Source organism: Giraffa tippelskirchi, chromosome 9 (assembly GCF_054371585.1).
Source record: "Giraffa tippelskirchi isolate mGirTip1 chromosome 9, T2T-mGirTip1v1.2.pri, whole genome shotgun sequence".
In the NCBI taxonomy this organism is placed as follows: Eukaryota; Metazoa; Chordata; class Mammalia; order Artiodactyla; family Giraffidae; genus Giraffa; species Giraffa tippelskirchi.
The window spans coordinates 136,313,503-136,334,930 of NC_137283.1; the positions used below are offsets into that span (position 1 = coordinate 136,313,503).

Here is a 21,428-nt window from a genome sequence, read left to right on the forward strand (position 1 = left end):
TTACCCAGCCCCCAAATCAGTTATATTTTTGACTGTAGGAAACCAAAAACCTGAAAAACAAGGGTATTTATTGTTTAGTTTGTGAGAAGACCAAGTTGAATTTGGTGTCTCCAAGGATTCACACTCTATTCATCCATCTGTTTCTGCCTGCACAGAGGGCTGGCTTTTGTCCCCAATCTGTCACCATATGCGCAAGGTGGCTGTCACAGCTCCAGGCATGAGATGCTCTCACAAAAGATTCACAATGGAGAAGGCGTAGGGCAAGGGGTTATCCCCATGAGCCTCTTTCCTTTTATCATGGAGGGAACTTTCCAGAAGAACCTTGAAAGATGATGGTGTTCACAACATGCTAACCCAAAATACAACACCTTGGAATGTTGAATATTTCATGCGAGAAGTACTTTCTGTTATACCCAGAGGAAATGAACATCCTTATCTCAGAAAGCAAAGAGGGACCAAGAAGAATTTGAATGAATAGACTTGCTAAGTTTCCCCTGGTTTACTCATACTCCTGTCATATTTTCATGACAAATCAAGCATAAAAATACTCAGGCTTAATCATTTCTTTGGTCTTTTATTTCCTTATGAAGGTTTCCATGTCACATAAAACTTACATTAATTAAATATGGATGCTTTTGTATTAATCTGTCTTTGTTGGTTTAATTTTTGGACTCAGTCACAGGCCCTTAAAAAAGCTGAGGATAACTTTTTACCTCCCCACAAAGACTTATCCTCATGTCTCATTGACCAGAACCAGTGGGTTCCATAGTCAAACTTGGCTGCAAGAGAGAATAAGTATCTGAATCTTCTAGTTCCCCAGTTGGAAGAGACAAAGAAATAAAAAGGAAGTTGGGATAGCAATTAAGCTTATGGTGTCTGACACACGTTACTCTAACCACTCAGTTGCAGTAGGAAATAGTTAGACTTGAAGGAGCAGTTAATGTGCACAGAGGCTAGCCTCATTTCTGATGTCTGTAAGTTATTTTTCTAGTGTGACTCCACTGAACTGAGAAAGGAATCTTTTTCCTTCTACTTTTTGGTCCCCTGACTATGAATTGGGGATAACAATCTGGTAGATTTAGATGACTATTGTCTTCTTTGCTCTCACCTTCACTCTTGGAATTTATTAAATTTCTCTGCCTATGCTGGATGATTTAATTATGATCCTGACTGGTGCAACTTGTTGTTGTTGTTTAGTCAATAAGTCGTGCAACTATGAAGCTACTAATTGCCTTAGCTTTTCTACGCCTCTGCAACTAAGGCCTTTTTAGTCCAGAAAGGACTTTGGCCACTGATGGGAAGAGCTGACTCATTGGAAAAGACCCTGATGCTTGGAAAGATTGAGAGCAGGAGGAGACGGGGGCGACAGAGGATGAGGTGGAGGATGAGTAAGGATGAGGAATGAAGATAAGAGAAAAATAGTACTAGAGGTTTGTAGCTTCTAGCAAAAATTGGTTGACAAGAAAGTCCCTAAGGTGGATTTGACAGGAAAATTGTATGAATGGGTCCACCTAATATTTATACAATCTCTGCATTGTATAAAGCAAACTTTCTTTTTTTGCTTGTCAAAAACAGTACATGCAAAACTACAACTTCTAGAATGTGCCACTCCAGTGGCTCATCTGAGCTTTGTCTCTTCTGAACACTGATTTTCACATTCTAGAATACCACTGTCCTTCTTTTGTCTAGCCAGAGTTGCTGAAATCCTGGAAGTTGTAGCTCTTAAGAGATATAGAATGGGAAGTGATGGTGATAGGCTAGGGTGGGAAGAATTATACTGTGGAGCAAAACCTTCTGACCCTCTCAAAAAAGCAGCTCCAAGAGGTCTGTGGAGATGTCATCCTTTGATCAATGAAAATTCTCTCAGTAGGGATGCTCAGTGACAGTTTGTGGAAAGCTAAAATATTACTCCCTGTTTTATACATTGGTCTTCCCCAGTGGCTCAGCAGTAAAGAATTTGCCTGCAATGCGGGAGCCACAGCAGATGTGGGTTCGATCCTGGGGTGGGGAAGACCCCCTGGAGAAAGGCAAGGCAACCCACTCCAGTATTCTTGCCTGGAAAATCCCATGGACAGACGAGGCTGGCGGGCTACTCTCCATGGGGTGGCAGAGTTGGACACAACTGAGGAACTAAGCACAGCACAAGTTCTAACCCATGGATAAGTATATCTGGCTTTAATGTTATTATAATTTTGCATCTCTTTCCATCTTTTCAAGAGGATTTTCAACAGACAGTTAAGAGGAGGTGAATCTGGAGAACAAACCAGCAGCCATTCACCCAGAGACCTCTGACATCTCCAGGAACGAGATTCTCAATCTGCGTGAGTTGTGGTGGGTGAGGGACATTTGAAAACTGAAAGTCTTCAAAAAGGATCTTCATCCCATCAATGCTTACTAAACGTTAGGAAAAATAGTAACATACACATTTGTCCTTCAAGATTCCATACATATGCGTAGATGTGATGAAATAAAAGGTCTTAATTCAAAGTGTGAGTGAATGCAGAGTAGCTGCTTGCCATTCTATATTTTCTAACCATTAAATGTAAAACTGTTAAAACTGTTACGTGAGAATTTGAAATTGTTTTTCTATTTAAAAAGGAGTCCAGGGACTCAAAAATGGTTGAGAGTCATCCTCAGTGCTTTAAAAATTCTTTAATTAAGGAAAGGGATGGGGAGAAAATAATATTGTAAAGCTTGTGGATGTAAAGTTCTTAGGAAGAGTACTTTATTTACTAAAAATGAATACCTGGATGGCCACCTCAGGATTAAGGGAAAAGGCCATGAGTCATGTTGATAACACAGAGGTGAGCCATAGGAGGGAGAGGGAGAAAGGGAGAAAATGCTAAGAAGCACGAATTTGTGTGTGTGTGTGTGTGAGAGAGAGAGATAGAGAGAGAGACAGAGAGAGAGCTCAAGAAAGAATGGCCATCAGAACCCAGAAATAAGACAAATGGGAAAAAAGGTCAGGAGAATTTGTCAACTTGTGGAGGATGAGTAAGGATGAGGAATGAAGATAAGAGAAAAATAGTACTAGAGGTTTGTAGCTTCTAGCAAAAATTGGTTGACAAGAAAGTCCCTAAGGTGGATTTGACAGGAGAATTGTATGAATGGGTCCACCTAATATTTAATTGCACTATAGCCCTCTTCAGATTGTCAGTAAGAATCTACCAAGTACTTGAGCGAATGGGATTTGAGTATATGAAGGAAAAGGATTGTAATCCACGCATGGACTAGAAGAGGGATAAGAAAAAAGACCAGTTTTGGGAACCGAAGGGCAAGAAACCAGGGGAAATAGGAAGTTGGTGCAAAAAGTGATCGGAAACCACTTTCTGATCTTAAGACTCCTAAGGTACACCAGTATACTGTGTGTGTCTGAGGATGGGCAGAGAGCTGGAGAGCGAAGAGGCATGTGATTTTAACTTTATGGGAGCTGGAGTGATTTTTGTTTAACTGTTAAAAGAATAGTGGGACTTTCCTGGTTGCCTAGTGGTTGCTGCTACTGCTACTGCTAAGTCGCTTCAGTCGTGTCCGACCCTGTGCGACCCCATAGACGGCAGCCCACCAGGCTCCGCCATCCCTGGGATTCTCCAGGCAAGAATACTGGAGTGGGTTGCCATTTCCTTCTCCAGTGCATGAAAGGGAAAGTGAAAGTGAAGTCGCTCAGTCGTGTCCGACTCTTAGTGACCCCATGGACTGTAGCCTACCAGGCTCCTCCGTCCATGGGATTTTCCAAGCAAGAGTACTGGAGCGGGGTGCCATTGCCTTCTCCCTATTTATTTGCACTGCCTCGAGCCCCATGTTCAATCCCTGGTTGGGGAACTAAGAGACCACAAACTGTGGTGCAACCAAAAAATAAAAAATAAAAGAATGGTAAGGGTTTAGAGCCATGCAGGAAGAGTTTTCCAAGAGCCCCTAATTCTGTCACCACTATCATCAGCTTTCAGAAACTTTTCTTGATTTCGGTAAACCAATAAGATCTTTTCCCAATAATTCCTTCTGTCATGATACTTATCACACAAAGGTTTCATGACATGTCCCTACTTACATCTTCAGATTCTTTCATAACCGTTTTTCTCCTTCTTTGAACTCTGTGCTTTCATCAGACAAAAATATTTGTAGTTCCCTGAATGTGCCATTCTTTCTTCTCCAAACTCATATACAAGCTATTTTCTCTGCACAGAATGTTCTCTGTAAACTTATTGGCCTCAGTGATACTTTCTTGACTCAGCTTAGCCATACTGTCTTCTAGGATCCCCTGTGCACTACCAAGGCATATGTGTCTGGTCACCTCCTCCTGTCCACGTTTCTTGATCTCCTCTCTCTCATCACCCATTGGTAATATGAATCTGCATTGCATAGATGTCTCTGGTTTACCATTGGACCCAGGTTCTAGCATCATGTCTGATTCTAGGAGATGCTCAATATTTGCTAAATGATTGCCATTATTTAGATTCTTATCTCTCTGATGAGTTGGTAAAACTTATGGACCCAGATAATATTTTAGATATTTTTAGTTTTTACACTGAAGTGTCTTGTACTGTGCCTCTTACATAATAGATAGTCAATAACTATTGCAGAATTAGAATGCGCTTTAGTTTAGCTCAACAAACACTTCACCCATTCACTGATTTAACAATGAAGCATGTACTCCATGGCAGTACCATCTTGGACACAGAGGGAAGACGGGTTCATCTGGATGGTCAGTGCAGTCAGCAAGGTGGGCACTGTGTTGACACATTTCCTAGGCTACAAGATAGCGATACTTGTGCCATGCGCACATGATCCCTGATGGCAATACAGAGGAAAAGGCACAGTTCCTACCTCATATGAGCTATATGGTACTTTCTAAACAGTCAGCTCAGAGATCTGATAGGTTCAAGAATATATATTTTAATGCAGAAATTTATAATCTTATAGAAAAAGACACATCATATGGAAAATTAGGGAACTAGCTAGAATGAAAGGCAATGAAGTTCTGAAACAAGTGTGATGGGTACCCAAATTTACAGATCAGATTACAGAACAGAGCAAAAAGTAGAGACATCAGTGTTGGATGGTATTATTGTTCAAGTGCAAAACCCTGGCCTGGATTTAGAATGTGAAAAGTGGAAGTGTTAGTTGCTCAGCCGTGCCTGATTCTATACAACCCCATGGACTGTAGCCCGCCAGGTTCCTCTGTCCATGGAATTCTCCAGGCAAAAATACTGGAGTGGGTAGCCATTCCCTTCTCCAAGGATCTTTCTGACCCAGGGATCAAACCCAGGTCTCCTGCATTGCAGGCTGATTCTTTACCATCTGAGCCACCTGAGATTTATAACACTGAGGTTTAGATCTCTAGGATATTATCCATGCTACATGGAGCAATCACTTTGCTTTTCTCCCAGAGGAACCTCGGCTTAACGCTGAAGGTACAGTTTGGAACCAGAGTACCTGGTTAGCAGCTAGACTCTGACATGTCTAGTTTAATCTTTCTGTTCCTCTGTGTCCTAAAATAAAGAGAATAATATCACATACCTTATAAAGTTACGAGAATAAATGAAATAGAAGAGTAGCTGGTGCACACTAGTAAGTGCTTGGTAAATGTTAGCTTTTGATCTCTTAGCTTCAATTTCCTTATCTGTCAACTGCGGGTAATGCTACCTCATTGAATTACCTACAATAATCGTTCAATAAAGATTTGTTTAGTCTGAATCTATAGGGTGAAATCTCCCTAACAAGTAAGTAAAACTTTGAAACTGTCTCTTACTGATAGCAAAGGAAGTAAAATGATACCTTGTTTCCAGCATAACAATTCTGCCTTTTCATACATTCCTGAATTCCTTTATTTTTGGCAATACCTACACAATGGGACTTAAATCATGAAAAATTCTTCCTATGATTTTGCCTTGAGTTTTCCACAATTTTGTTTCCTAATAGAAATGAAACATTCATTAGCTAGGGATGTTCATTCACAATACCAACTGATTAAAATTACAACTTTTCCCCCTATTCTTTATTTATCGTCTCTATTTTATTTCATTGGCCATGCCACAGGGCATGTGAGAGCTTTAGTTCCCCAACCAGAGACTGAACCTTGGCCCCTGCAGTGGAAGGGCGTTGTCTTAATCACTGGACCACCAGGAAAGTCCCTCTCTTATTCTTAAAAAGCCTTGCACATCTGAGGCCATATAAAAATTAGCATTGCGCATGGCTCATAACTTACATAAAGTGTGTGGAAACAAGAGCATACAGGGGCAACACATTATAAAATAACAATAATATAAATAAAATAATATGGTGCAGCTAATAGCCATAGAGCCTAATAATGGCAGGCAGACCTTCGTCTTGATTGTTTTCAAGAAACGATTACTTTCAGTTCAGTTTGGTTTAGTTGCTCAGTCATGGTCCAACTCTTTGCGACCCCATGGACAGCAGCACACCAGGCCACCCTGTCCATCACCAACTCCTGGAGTTTACTCAAACTCATGTCCATTGAGTCAGTGATGCCATCCAACCATCTCATCCTCTGTCGTCCCCTTCTCCTCCCGCCTTCAATCTTTCCCAGCATCGGGGTATTTTCAAATGAGTCAGTTCTTCGCATCAGGTAACCAAAGTATTGGAGTTTCAGCTTCAGCATCAGTCCTTCCAATTAATATTCAGGACTGATTTCTTTTGGGATGGACTGGTTGGAGATTACTTCCAAGGGATGCACAATTCTGCAGTTTAAATAATACTTGATTTTCTTAAGGGGAAAGAAAATATTCCTATAAGTCAAAGGATTGCATTTTTCTCCCTGATATTTCAGCACAACAGTATAAAGTGAGTCACAGTCAAAAAGAACAAAAGCTCCTAAAGTGAGAATAATGTGATAAATTATTTTAGTCTCATCACTTCTACCTAAATTGTATAGAAAAATTAATATATCACTGAAGCATAACCATTTAGCAAATACATAAATGAGCATGCTGTGATACAGGAAGAACAGCTTTACCAAGGAGCCAAGACAGAAAAAAAAAAAGAAAAAAAACCTCACATGACTTTATGTTTACTATAAAGATAGTATATTTGGCTCAACATTTCATCTGGGAAATACTTGGAGGGATTTCAGGTTCTGTGTCTTTTTTTTTTTTGCCATACTGCCTATGGGGTCCTATTTCCCTGACCGGTGATTGAACCCAGGCCCTCAGCAGTGAAAGCACAGAGGCCTAACCACTGGACTGGTATGGAATTTCCAGAGGTTGGGTACTTTCTGAGGGACGACAGGAAAGGGAGTTACTCTCATTTGGTATTTGGTCAAATAGCTGCTTGGAAAGCAGCCCGTTTCAACTTTTCTCCTTTCTCACACCATGACTTATTGTACTTCTAGGTGGCTTTCTTTCACTGCTTTATTTTATTCACTAACTCATCCACTTGGGGAAGGCTGTTCATGAAAAAAAGCTGAATTAGGGAGCCCCAATTCCATTCAATTTAAATGCCTGTGCTCCACAACAAGAGGAGCCACCACAGTGAGAAGCTGGAGCACCACATGGCAGAGTAACCCCAACTTAACACAACCAGAGAAAGCCTGCACACAGCAATGAAGACCCAGCACAGCCAAAAATTAATCAGTTTTTAAAAAAGAACTAACTATTCTTCAATGACAAAATATCATCCCACACATCTATAGCAATTAAAAACTGCATTTTAAGATTGGCTGATTCACCTTTAATACATACATGTAAGTTATTTTCCATAGTCGCCTCTAGGGCGGACTCAATGTATTTTGAGTTCTGTTTTTCTCAACTATTGCAGGGTCTAGACCACTAAAAAGTACTCCTTGGAGAATACACAAAGAATATACGTGAGGGCTCCCAGTAGGGTCCTTCCAGCTATCACCAGGCTTGTTCTTAAGAACTCCATCACTCAGGTCCTGTCGACAATCTTACTAGACAGAAGGGTGATGTTGAAAATATCTAACAACTGCACCAAGGTACTGTCCTATCAAAACAGACATCAGCTTTAAACCTGCTTGGGCACGCTAGTATTTACAGGCTAATTTCAGGCCCTCCAGGTCAGGGGCACTGTTGGTGGCTCCTTGGCCGGGGCTTGTCTGCCGAGCTCTGCCACCACAGGCTCTCATCACTGCATGTCTGCTGCTGTGGTGGCAGCCCAGAGGTGGTTTGTGACAAGTGACAATCTTCCTTGACCTCTCGGGGTGACATGATATTAAAGGGGAAAAGATTCCTGCTGTGTGAGTCAAACACCACCCACCCAGATTTGGCAGTGGAAGAGCTCCCGCCATATTTGTTTAGGGGTTTCTCCCTTACCTGGGAAATCCTATGGATAGAGGAGCTACATACAGTCCATGGGGTCACAAAGAGTCAGGCACGACTTAAACCACCACCACCACAGGTCCCAAAGAAGCCATTTACCCAGGTCGCACTGTCACAAAACCCCTCAAATTTAGATTTTTTATATGATTTCCAAGTAAGGTTAAATGTACAGACCCAGAGACAAGCAGATTGAAGAGAAAGAGGAAATGGTTATCTTTAAATTTGGTCTTATTTTCAGACAAAAACACCTGTAGTCCCTTATAAATTCAAATGTCTATAAATTCTGCCATTTCCTTGGGAATATCAAGCCATACACAACTTTTTTGTTTTTGCTGTTGTAACTGCCATTTATTTGTTAGATACTCATGCTTTTAAAAGCACAAGTTTTGTCACAGGTTTTGTCACTTTTTCTTTTGATACATATATACCACATATGGTTTATAAAAAAAAGTCCCTGCTTTTTTAAAGCTATAGTTGATTTATAATATTAGTTTCAGATGTCACTTTTTAATATGTGGAAAGGCTGGGAAAATGCGAATGGTCAAGGTCTGGGTCTTTCCAAACTAACTTCCCAAAGTTGGTCTCACAGTCAAAGCTCTGTTATCAGGTCAAGGTGGTCAGTCTGACCTTCTCTTCCCTAATAACAAGTCTATTCCCCAAAGTCTTCTCAGTCTGTCTTACAAGTAAACTTCCCCTTGGGCTGTCTGAGGAAGCCTGAGAAGGCCAAGCCTGACTCAATTCAAGAGGGACCAGTTTAGGCTAATTCTGAAAGCTCAAGGCTCACAGTGGGAGCACAGTAAATATGCCCCAACCTCAAAAACATGACCTGCATAACCAGAGCAGTGATGGACCTGAGGTTTGCTAATGTGATCCTGACCCAGGAGCCGGCTCAGGGCTACAAGGGATGCGAGGGGAGCAGAGAAGCAGCCAGGCCACCGGTCTTTCTTTGTACACTTGCCCCCTTTCCACTAAAGAAGTGCCACGATTACTTGTCTCACATACTGACCACCTACTCAGACTCCATTTGCAGAAAGGAGTTCACAGCTTTAAACATGTTTGAGGACAACTGCCATAGCGCAGTCACCTCATTAGCAGAGGTGTGCATTTCTTAAGTCTCAGACTGCAGGACTGCGGCAGCTCAGGTTTAGAAGAGTCTGGGAGGGGATGAAGCGCAATCAGTATCGCTGATTCAGTGAGCCTAGTTCCAGCGATCTGGGTTCCAGTACATCGGGCAGCTGGATCTGTGGTGTAGAAAACCAGCACTCACACAACAAGTATTGTTCTGTTTCTGACCTTCGGGGCAGATCTGAGAGGGAAAAGCAGAGCCAGTGGGGTAGCGGAGGACTTAAGGAAACCCTCTTCCTAGCCAGTTGTTGAATCACGAATTAGAGGAGCCTGGGAGACCCAGTGCCTGAGAGGAAGGATCAGGCCCCGCTGGGCCACAGGCTGCCAGGGTCTGCTTTGATCCGCCACCCCCTGCACTTGGGCCAACCACACATCTTCTGGACTCCTGTTCTCCTTGTGTGAGGTGCTCTAGCCATCCATGATTCTCACCTCATCTATATCTGTTGCTGGCTTTAAGTACCAAGATTTCAAATTGAGCTCAACCTTGCCCTACAAGGTCAATTATAACATGTCTATGAACGCTGAAATGTTTACTGAAAATGTACCCACTTAAGCCATAGCTTCTTGAAAATGAATTTAAATTCATTAGCTTCTAGCCACTGGAACAAAGCATTCCTTCCAGTTTAGAGGGTTTGGACAAGGAAAACCTGCCAACCCTTTTCACTATGCACAATAGCATTAAGGGGGTGCAATCACAGAGCTTAGGGTTTTTGTTTTGTTTCACTTTTCAATATCTCGACTGCTTTAATTACCTTATCCTGGGTTTGCACATTGTTTTTCATCGAGGAATATAGAACAACTTGCTACCTTCAAATGCAGGAAAAGAAGGATAATTATTAAGCATATTTTAAATACTTGAAATTTCCTGCATGAAGCTGTGGAAGTTTAAAATATAAAGAAGCTGAAAGAAGTTTTCGTCAAATATTTCATTTGACATCTTTGTAAATCAGACAAAAATACAACCCCGATAGAAGAGGCGAACTAACTTGTCAAAACAGCAGAGCAAGTCCATACTATGTGTTCATTATACACATAGATCTGTATAATTGCTTTTGGGTACCAAGAATGCCTAAGACAATTTAGGAATTATGAAAGTAATAATAAGGTTTGTAATTGTCTAAATACAAGCTACATATAGCACCCATCAAAGCTGTATTCATTAAGGAGTTAAGAAAAGCATTTAGGTTTCTTCTTCTACATGATAAAGATTCATTCAAAGTTAAATGTAAAAGACAGTTGATGGTGTTTATTCATTTACTGTTTCTTTTCAACAGTTTAAAGTTGTACTTTAAACTGAAAGTTGTGTGTGTTCAATCTTTAGAAGCACACATACTTGCTTTCCATTGTGAACTTGGACAATCTGCCCTATTAAAAGGACACTATGCTTTCAAAGACATATCAAAACTAAATAGTCCATTTTTTGATTGTTAGCGTGGAGGCCCCTCCAGCATAAAGTTTGTTTTCAGCTTCTTTGCGACATTTATCACTGACTCTAAATAGTTAATGCTATTGTCGCTATTACCACCTCAACTCACCCTCCAGCTCAATCTTTTGAAAATTCAGAGAGAACTTCGCCACTCTTTCTCTACTCCCCAATACAAGTTTCTTTTGTTTGTTCTTGGACTTAGATCACACTTAGAGCAAGTGGCAGCTCTGCTGAAGAGAGGACTGGGCTGTAGTGTAAGGGACCCCAGATATTAATTCTTGACTAGAGGGAGGGAAGCTAGAGAGGGCTGAGCTGGAAGAGGACAGAGGAGAAGGAGAGCTTCTCCATTTACGAGGAGGGGTCGCTTGGTGTTTCAGTTCCAATATGGATTCAATTCCAAGATCAGACAATCCCACCATGCAAACCTAAGCATATAGGGGACTTCCCCTGGTGGTCCAGTGGTTAAGACTCCACCAGGGAACTGGGGAACTAATACTCTGCATGCAATAAATAAATCAAATTAAAACCAAATTCTTTTAAAAGAGCAATTGTTTTAAAAACAAATAAGTATATAGATCCATCCCAAGGTGAAAGATAAATGCTTTTTGTATTTATTTGGTGGTTTGGATTATTCATGAAATTCCAATATATAGCCTGGGAATGTATTATATGCTTAGAGGGAGCAGAGCTGAGAGAAGCAGGGGAAGGGGGTATTATTTGTGTTTGATTTCATTTCGTATTACAATGAGTTCCTATTCCTTTGAAGACTAACTGATCAGGAGAGGCAACTAAATGTGGGCAGTGTATTTGTGAAAACTGTAAATATGGAAGTGAAGAAAGACATTTGGTTTAGCAAAGTTCACTGAAATGAATGAAAACTTTTCCAAATTTTGCCTCCAGAAGGAAAAGTATTAAACAAACCTCAGTCTAAAATGCCAGTTTTAAAGAAAGCAGGAGCAAGTAAGCAGAGGTTTTTGAGAATTGCAAACAATGCTCAAATTCATTACAAAAAGAAGCTGGGCTCTTAAAAAGAAAGTTGAGTTTATTGATTATGTAACTAATAATTTTAGGAAGCCTCCTTAAAATGCTGGTTTTTAAAATGGTGGTTAGAATGTCCAATTGTCACAGATTATCCATGTGTGACAAGAAATGAAAAAAAATGTGTGTATGTAGGGGTGTGTGTGGGTGTCTTCATCGGCCCGATTATCTTGCCAGTCAATTTCTCCAAATGAAAGAGATTTATCCCTGATACAGCCCACACAGAGCAGGGGACCCGGCTTAGGAGTAGTGAGACTTCGGTCTTCACATTAGAGCTCCTTGTCGCTTCTCCCGCCAGATCTGTCCCCTTGTCTCCAGGCACCTTGCACGCTCACGTGGACACACACAAGCACACGCACACACACGAGTGGGACACGCGTCCAGCGCTCTCCTCTCGCGGTCCCCCAGCCAGGCTGCCTCGCTTTACCTCGCGCCCAGGGAGGATGCGGGCCGCCGTTGGCTCTGTCGCTGCCATCAGTCTCCGCCGCTCGCCCCTTCGGTTTCAGCAGACTGGGGCCCTCTGCGTTTTCAACAGGTACCATGATCACGTAGAAGTTACAGCCGTTCCCTGGGCACCAAACCACCCGGACTTCCCCCACTGACACTAGCGGTCACTTTCCCCATGGTTGCATGCTAAAGAAAGGTGGGGGCAAAAAAAAAAAAAAAAAACAACTTCGAGCAAAGCCAATGTGATTTGTGACCAACTTTGTTTCTATTTCCGAAAGCTTTGCCCTTTTCGGTGACACAGGCTGTTGCTATTCCAAGCAGCCTATCACAGGCAGTGGGAGGGCCGAATCTCCCGAGGATTGTTTTTGCCTGCAGATGCAGAGTTGGAAGCAAAGGATTTCAAGGCTTGGGAACCTGAGCTCTGACAGTGTTTGGCCCTTAGGTAGTGGGGAGCTCTCCTCTTCCTGCACCTTTGAAAAGAGGCAGAGAAAAGAAACAGGCAGATCCAAGCGCAAGCTGAGAGTGAGGGCCTGGAATACTTACAGATGGTGTTAGTTAATCTTGCAGAGGGAGGAACAATTTATGCAGAGACACACCAGAAAGGAAAATGTGTCAATTTTTCTGCAAGATTGTTATTCCAGGAGTCATGACACTTAGCGAAGTCAATAAAGCATGAAGCATAGTCATTGTTTCAACCTGATGTTGTCCTAGGTAAACACGATACATACTCGCTTTCTCCAAGGCTTGTCAGACAAATCAAGGCCTGAGACCAAGCATAGGCAAAGTCAGAATGCACAGATTCTTTGGACTTTTTGCACCCTGGGGTTACAGCAAGATAATCCAGTTTATTTATGCATAGCTGTCTAAGGGGGAAACTGACACTAAATTTCTTGTTGGGTTGCCCCATAGCCTGATGGCAGAAGGAGGGGCATTTCCAGTTCTGAGAGGCTAGACTTTATGGTCCATGATGTGGCTGTAGTATCATCCAATCTGGAGCAAAATCAGGGCCTGAGAAGAAGGACTTTTTCCCCCCTGATTTGTGACTATATTTCTATAAAAGGCCTTATAGAGTCATGACATTTTACCTTCAGTTATATACTTAGCAAACCATATATTTCTTGAAATAGCTTAGAGAAGAAATTGGGATCATTTTTGAAAATCATTAAGAGTAAAAACTAAAATTTATGGAGCACTAATGTGCCAGAAATTACGCTGAGGGCATTAACTCAAATGATTCTTTTTGGGGGAGGGGAGAAACTGTGAGGCAGGTACCCATACTACAGAGCAGAAAATGGAGGCAAAGTGACTTACCTCAAAAATAGCAGCTAGCCTGTGATATAGCTGAGACCAGGAAGCCAGGAGATCTAATGCCATAACTCTTACATCCTAACTTTCAAGCCTTGTGCTTCTCTGATTTTCTTGGTTTCTGTCACTTTCAGCACTTCTTGACTTGAAGAAGATGAACTGCAGCTTTTGGTCCTTGTCATTCCTGTGGGCAGAGAAACAAGTTCGCGCTTGCAGAGATAGAAGCTGAACTGTGCAGAACTCACTTTTATCATTTTGGCTGGATCCTAACACAGCTCTAAATTAACTTATGATTTATACGTCTCCTTTGCTCATCATTAGATGTTTCCATGTATTTCTTTTCCTTCAGAGAATCAGGCAGCAAATGGAAACAAACCTGTATTGATTCAACTAGTGTTTATTATGCACCTGTTATATGTCAGCTGCTAGTACTAGAAAATGACAGTTATTCGAGTGTAGCCCAGCCCCCTTCTGATTCAGAGGTGAATGGTTCAGACTCCAACAGATCAGCCTGTCCCCACTATAGAATGTGTGGTGCGGTGATGCTGTGGCTTGTATTTGTTCCCAGGATGTGTTATCGTTGTAGGAGCAACAGGTTTGTTTTTTTTTTTTAATCTGCAAGACACACGTATTCTAATCAGCTCTTGGTATTTTCTTGGCTTCTGTCTTCTCTCTACTGGGAATCAATGACCTCAGCTGGGGACATGTTCTTGTGATGGATCAGCTGTATAATTGCTTTTGTTTAATGATCTCAGGCCTCGTGTCTCCAGCAGCTTCCTGGCACCATGGATGTGTTGGGGTGTTTTCTATAGTCTTTGACCAAGTAGAAGATAAACTTAATTCCAGAATCCCTTACTATGGTGAAGAGCAATTCAGCAATTCTCAATTTGCTTTCTGTAGCCAAACCGCATAGGACCTCCTAAGGCAGAACCCAAGGAGACGTGCAAAGGAATAGCATACAATGTGACTGACCACATCGCTCCCGGTACCTCTAATTCTGTCCTTTATTTCATTGCTGACCCAGTGGGGGCCACTGGTTCTCTCCAGCTCTGTTCTGCGCTCACTCTTCTCTTTTAAACAGAGTAAAGTTTAGGAGAAAAAGTCTTTTCTCCCAGACTAATGGGAAATATTCTTCTGACGAAATTTCCTGAAGAACACTGTACTTCTCCTTCATAGTATTTTGTACACTTACCATGTTACAGTTTCATTATAGTTACATACAGCAGTTTGATTCAGCCTTCCTTTTTTTCTGCTAGATCACAGGCTCTGTGACGCTGGACTGTCTGTTTGGTTCATTATGGATATTCTAAGTTCCTGGCACAGAGTGAATACTCGGTAAATATTTGCTGGATGACAGACTGATTCCTGTAAATCCAACTAACTTTAGCATGACTAGAATATAAGCTCCATGAGGGCAGGCCCCTATGTCTATCCCGAGTATTCATTCATCTCTGTGTCCCTAGCTCTAAGCATAGTGCCAGCCATGCAGCAAACCCTCAATAAACACATGTTAAATGAGTGACTGCTCACATATGGGCTCTTAGTGACCTGATTAACTATGTAGCTTTTAAAAACCCCTTTGACTACTTTCTGAAACACTTTGTCCTTTTTTTCTTTTTTGGTACTCTCTTTAAAGCAAGTATCACCACAAGCTGTCCCTCTTTAATGGAATTTGAGCCACTACTATCGTTAAAAGCGGTTCCTCCACTTAAGGAAGATATAATCAACAGATGGACAGTTCATCTCCCATAATTTCAATAATTTTGCTGCATACCATTTCAGACTGGGCTTCCTTGATGATTCAGTGGTAAAGAATTCACCTGTCAATGCAGGAGATAGGGGTTTTGTCCCTGGGTTGAGAAAATGCCCTGGAGAAGGAAGTGGCACCCTACTCCAATATTCTTGCTGGGAAATCCCATGGACAAAGGAGTCTGGCAGGCTATAGTCCATGGGGTGCAAAAGAGTCAGACATGACTTAGCGATTAAACAACAGCAACCAGCATTTCAGACCACCTGCTCATAGGTAATGCTACCAAATCCCAAACTATACATTACAGCTTATAAACTGACAAGGCAAATAAGAGGGGATGAAGAAGAAGGTAAGCAGCATCACAAGGCTGTGGACCTCTGCTGTGTATCCTCCAGGTCTATTTTATGATTTTTCTTAAACCTTGCAACAACTTCGTGAAGTAAAGACTACTACCTTCATTTGGCAGAAATTGAAACTGAGAGGTTTATGAAACATGTCACAGATCAAAAAAAAGGAAAACCACTTTCCAATATTTCATCCTGAAAATTTTCAATCTAGGAAAACCTAGATTCTATAATCAACATTTTACTATGCTTGCTCTCTCACCTGTGTATCTGGATTTTAATCCCTCTATCCATCCATTGATTCATTTTAGATTTTATGCATTTCAAAGTAGGTTGAAATACTTTGGTATGTGTGTCATTAACTAGAGTCCAATAATTGTTTAGGTTCTTTTTTTTTCTTTGGGACATTTTACATACAACAATATGCACAAATCCCATGTGCAACATTATATAAATTCAGAGAAGCACATACATATGTCCACTCCAAACCTCTACTAAGTTACAGAACATGACTATCATCCAATAAGTCCCTTTATGTCTTTTCTGAGTAACTTCCCATCAAAACCCCTAGAAGCAACCAATGTTCTGATTTTCTCCACATGGGTTACCATTCCCTGTTCTAGCTTCTCATAGAATGGAATCAAAGAGTATATACTCCTGTGTAAGGCTTCTTTCACTGACCATAATTTTGACATTCATCCATATGTTTTTGTGTATTAGTAGATTATTCTGCTTATTGCTGACTAGTATTCCATGGGTAAATGTATCACAGTTTATTTATCTATCTTCCTACTGATGGGCACCTGGGCTGTTTTGTTTGGGCTATTATAAATAAAGCTGTTATGAGCATTCTTGCACAAGTCTTTTTGCAGAACATAACATTTCAAAGCACAGCAGTCCAAATCCATTCGATTCCAAAACTCACATGCTTTCCACTACACCCTGTTGCTTCTCTGTGGTGCATCCCATTGCCCTATGTTTTTGCGAATGTACCTCCTGAGTTTTTATCCTAAAATAGTTCATTATAGTGTAAACACAAATGGCAAATATGATCTGTGGACAAAAAATATCCAGATACCAATGCAGGTCTTTTTAGCCATACTCCAATAAAATGTTTATCTTGGTAGGAGTTTTTTGGAAGAACATTTATTATTTTACATGTTCATATTATCCAAATAACTTTTTCTAAGGGTATTCAATATTCTTTAGTGAGTAGAGTATTAATAGTTATAACATATTGATTAAATTTCCTCAGATTACAAAAGAAGTCTGATTAAATTTATTCTATGTCCATGTGATATAAAATTATAAAATGAATTATTAAAAGAAGGATAATATGGCAATATAATAAAATATTATTTCTATTATTTGAAATGAAAAAATCATAGTGGAAAATTGCATGCTGATTACCACCATAATGATTTTTTTTTTTTAAGTATGCATATTGGCAGAGACTAGAAGGGAATTTGGAAAAATTGAAAATAACAAATAGACTGAGAGAGTAATCTTAGGTCACATAGGAATTTAGACTAGTCCTAATCATGGATAAATCATGTGTAAAAAGTATTTTCTGAAAAAATATTTTCTTAATGTTGTTATAATACTATCTAATAAGTATAAATCTGAAGAAAAGTGCTTCAAATTAGGGTTTCCATATACTGTTGTGCAATACGTACATCACACAATTATAGGTGGGTCATTCTCATTCCCTTAGACCAAAATTTGTTTATTTATAAAACCGATTTTCCAGAAAATTGAAGTTAAAATGTAATTTGCACAAAGACCCATTTGGGCAATTAATGGGGCTGTTCAAATTATAATCTTCCTCTGCTTTGCAATGTCTTACCTGTTAGTTCAACCTATATCTGCTTTTGTATTGCTTAGCTCTATGAGCACCCTTCTCCATTCTATTACCTATTTTTCCAATTAAATTATTCCTAGTTTTTAAATTTTCCTCGGTACTATTACCATGCTCTTTGGATTGAGGCATCCACAAAGAGTTATTCAATCACCAAGCCTTTCCTTTAGGTTATCTTTCTTTTTATGCCATAATGGCAGAAAAAAAAATTACTCTTTAGTCCCCATACTTGATAAGTATTTGGTTTGAGTGTCTTGTGCATGTTTGCTAAGTAACTTCAGTTGTGTCCAACTCTTTGCAACCCTACAGATTCTAACCCACCAGGCTCCTCTGTCCATGGAATTCTCCAGGTGAAAATAGTGGGATGGGTTGCCATTTCCTCCTCCAGGGGCTCTTTCCAATCCAAGGATCGAACCTGGGTCTCCTGCATTGCAGGCAGACCCTTTACCATCTGAGCCACCAGGGAACCCGCCCGCCATCTTTACTGTCACTCTCTAAATTCAGGCCACTCTCCACCTCCCATGTGGACAGCTGCAGTGACCTCCAACTGGTCTACCTGACTGCATACTTTGATCCCCAAAGCCCATTTTCTATGCTACAGCCAAGACTTTTGTCTAAAATCTAGACCCTTAATTGGTTCCAGTTGTTTTAAACCTTTGACCAACTGCCAACTGTTCTTGGGACTGGTGTACATTTCTTAATGAGTCCTAAAATGCCCAGCATGATCTGGCTTCAGCTGATTTCTCTGGATGTATCTCCTGCTGCTTCTTCATTGGAAACTCTGCAATCTAGTCCCATCTTGGACTTTATGATGGGCCAGTGCCTCCTTGACCTCATACACTTTTAGACATTCTTGTCTCACCCCTCACTGTAGTCGCCTCAGTCTCACCCCCAGCACAACTGACCAAACTAGGAATGGAGTTCCCATGTTCAGGGAGCCAAAGGGATGAGCCAGGATCCTCTCTTTGGGGGTCTTCTCTCTCTAAATTAAATAGAGATTGGTTATGTATCAGTCATATTTCTCTTTGGGAATTTTAAACAGGAAGGAATATAACATAGGGAACTGGGGGCTTATAAAATCTTTGGAAGGCCTGAAAGATTCGATTCCAATCATTGAGAAATGACTCCCAGGATAACACAGAGCAGACTCATCAGCTGAGCTCCTATATCTAAGGCTACCTAATGGAGCAATGAGTTCAAGATGTATTGTTTAAATCTAGGCATCAGTTTGAAATACAACTACCCCCACAACTGTGGGCTTCGCAAGTAGTACAGTGGTAAAGAATCCACCTGCCAGTGAAGGAGATACAGGAGATGTGGGTTGGATTCCTGGATCAGGAAGATCCCCTGGAGAAGGAAATGGCAATCCACTCCAGTATTCCTGCCTGCGAAATCCCATTGACAGAGAAACCTGGTAGACCACAGTACATGGGGTCACAAAGAGTTGGACACGACTGAGCATGCACACATGCACCCCACATCTGCATTCTCCAAGAAGTTACAGATGTCAAATACTGCCTCAAGAAAATCTCACACCCACTTAATCTCATAGGCTAGTGGAAACTCCCGAGGAGGCAAAGAAAATAGCCTCCCATCATATCTACCTTCTTTTTTTTTTTTCTTATGTCTACTGTGTTTTACAGATGCTTCCAACTGATGTCTACAGCCTGATTGCAAAGAACTCTGGGAAATGTAGTTTTCTAATCTATCCAAGAAGAAGGAGGATGGAATGGAAGTTGAAAGGGCCACTCCACTTTATCCACCAATGGTGAGTGAAGGTTTGGATTAATATGAAGTGAAACCTGGGGTCAGAGCCACGGCAGGCCATGGCAGGCCAAAATCTGTGCAAGCCAGAGTTACGGTAGAGGCAACAGAGGAGATGTGCAAAATAAGAGAAAGCTGGGTGGAGAGGGAACAAGAGAATGAAAAATCATAGAGGAAACAGAGAGGTGGAACTCTAAGGTCAGGCCCCAGGAGAATGGTCTTGGCTTTTGACTTTCTATGAGGTCTGGCTGGGCTCTATACTTGCCCTTCAATACTTGAGGAATTGGGAGGTATGATCTTTTCCTTCCTTTTCCACTTCCTCCCCATCCCCCTTTGCCAGATGCCTCAGTCTTCTCTGTCCTCCCTTTCCCCAAGTTGGCCAAGGACCCCACTCTCTGCTCCCATGGCATAGAGTGCAGTGCTGACATAAGGTGATGATTTCCTAAACTGTTCTCCCTACTAGACTGTAACCACTGTGACCACTTGGCAAGTTGTGATCACCTGTTCACTGCCACTCCTCCAGAGTCTAGTGTGGTGGCTGAAACCTTGAGTCACTCACTAAATATTTGCAGAAAGAAACACAGGAGAAAAAGATAGAGATGGACAATAAAAAAAGATGAACAACAAAACTTTAAATTGATTTTTTATTGCTTCATTATAAAATCACTTTGAAAGTAGGTTCTAGGACTAGCTTTGGTTTTAATTGTGGCTGCATCATTACTAACTCTGGAACCTCTTTATGTCTGAGTTTCCTCATCTTTAGAATGGAATAATAATAGCACCCATCTCTTAGAGTTCTTATGAAGATTAAATGTATTAATATAAAGAAAGTATTTAGAACAGTATCCTACCATTGTTGTTGTTGTTGTTCAGTTGCTCAGTCATGTCCGATTCTTTGTGACCCCATGGACTGCAGCACACCAGGCTTCCCTGTCCTTCACCATCTCCCAAAGCTTGCTCAAACTCATGTCCATTGAGTCAGTGATGCCATCCAAGCATCTTGTCCTCTGTCATCCCCTTCTCCTCCTGCCTTCTACCTTTCCCAGCATCAATCTTTTCCAGTGAGTCAGCTCTTTGTATCAGGTGGCCAAAGTATTGGAGTTTCAGCTTCAATATCAGTCCTTCCAATGCTTCAGCATCAGTCCTTCCAATCCAACCATAGTGACCCTCAATAAATAATAGCTGTTGAATCCAAGGGGCTCCATGGAAGTATAGGTAATTCTAGTAAAAAAAACTGATTCAATAGTAAGATCATATAGATGCTATTGTATTTTTTGTTTATTATCCACTTGACTTTAAGCCATTCAAATGATTCTTCTAGGCTATTTCCTTATCTCTAAGATAGGAAAACACACACTTGCTTTGCCTGAAGCTGATAAATTTTTTTGCCATGCAGCTAAGCTCCCTTCTTTTGGCAAAACCTTGTAATTTTCTGTTGGGAAATGACATGCCATTTTGACCTGCCAACTAATGTGCACCATCTCTTTGCCAAGGGGTAGGCTTGTAAGTGCCTGCCACGACAAGTTCTATCCCTGGAATGTGAGTCTTGAGAGGTGACAAAAGGTCAATACCTGAGTGGAATAGTCACTCATTCCTGATAACAGAACAGAAAACACCACCCACTATTACCTATTTCTCCAGACCTTTCCTGATTTCTCCCAAGACTTTGTTCTTCTTGTTTTATCCTGCAGCCCTATAAACCAGTCAAAGTCCAGCAACACATTTGTTTTTGGCTACTGTTGACCAGAGTCCAAAGATTCCTTAACAAAAATTATCTCGAAGGATTGTAGTTAAGATAAAATCATATAAAGTATTTGAAAGCACTTTGAAAACTGTTCAGGTGCTATATAATTTATCCACTAACGCAATAGCAGTAGCAACCATAGAAAAGAATCAAGTTAATGCTCAGTTTATTTGTTTATCCATACAACATTAGGCTCTTTTTCTAAATAAGGGCAGATATAGCATATGACAGTAGACTGGCGACTGATACAGTGGTGTTAAACTAGAAAAGTGCACGCATCTCCAGCCTCTACAATAGCATGACCTGACTCAACATTTCACAGAGCCACACACCCAA

The 21,428-nt window shown here is 41.0% G+C and overlaps 2 protein-coding genes across 3 annotated transcripts in view; one reads left to right on the plus strand and one right to left on the minus strand.

Annotated features, from left to right (window-relative positions):
- The window catches only part of SLC2A12 (solute carrier family 2 member 12), a 62,323-nt gene extending 49,558 nt beyond the window's left edge, over positions 1 to 12,765 (minus strand). The window contains exon 1 of one of the 2 annotated variants that reach the window (XM_081530686.1): positions 12,308 to 12,765. In XM_081530686.1, the coding sequence (XP_081386812.1) occupies positions 12,308 to 12,422 (115 nt within the window). In that variant the 5' untranslated portion in view covers positions 12,423 to 12,765. The remainder of the gene's footprint in view (positions 1 to 12,307) is intronic. The other variant, XM_081530688.1, reaches the window with a different exon arrangement.
- The window catches only part of LOC145521926 (uncharacterized), a 73,631-nt gene continuing 61,339 nt past the window's right edge, over positions 9,137 to 21,428 (plus strand). The window contains exons 1-3 of the mRNA XM_081530887.1: positions 9,137 to 9,388; positions 12,293 to 12,415; positions 19,228 to 19,352. Coding sequence (XP_081387013.1) covers positions 9,137 to 9,388; positions 12,293 to 12,415; positions 19,228 to 19,352 — 500 coding nt within the window. The remainder of the gene's footprint in view (positions 9,389 to 12,292; positions 12,416 to 19,227; positions 19,353 to 21,428) is intronic.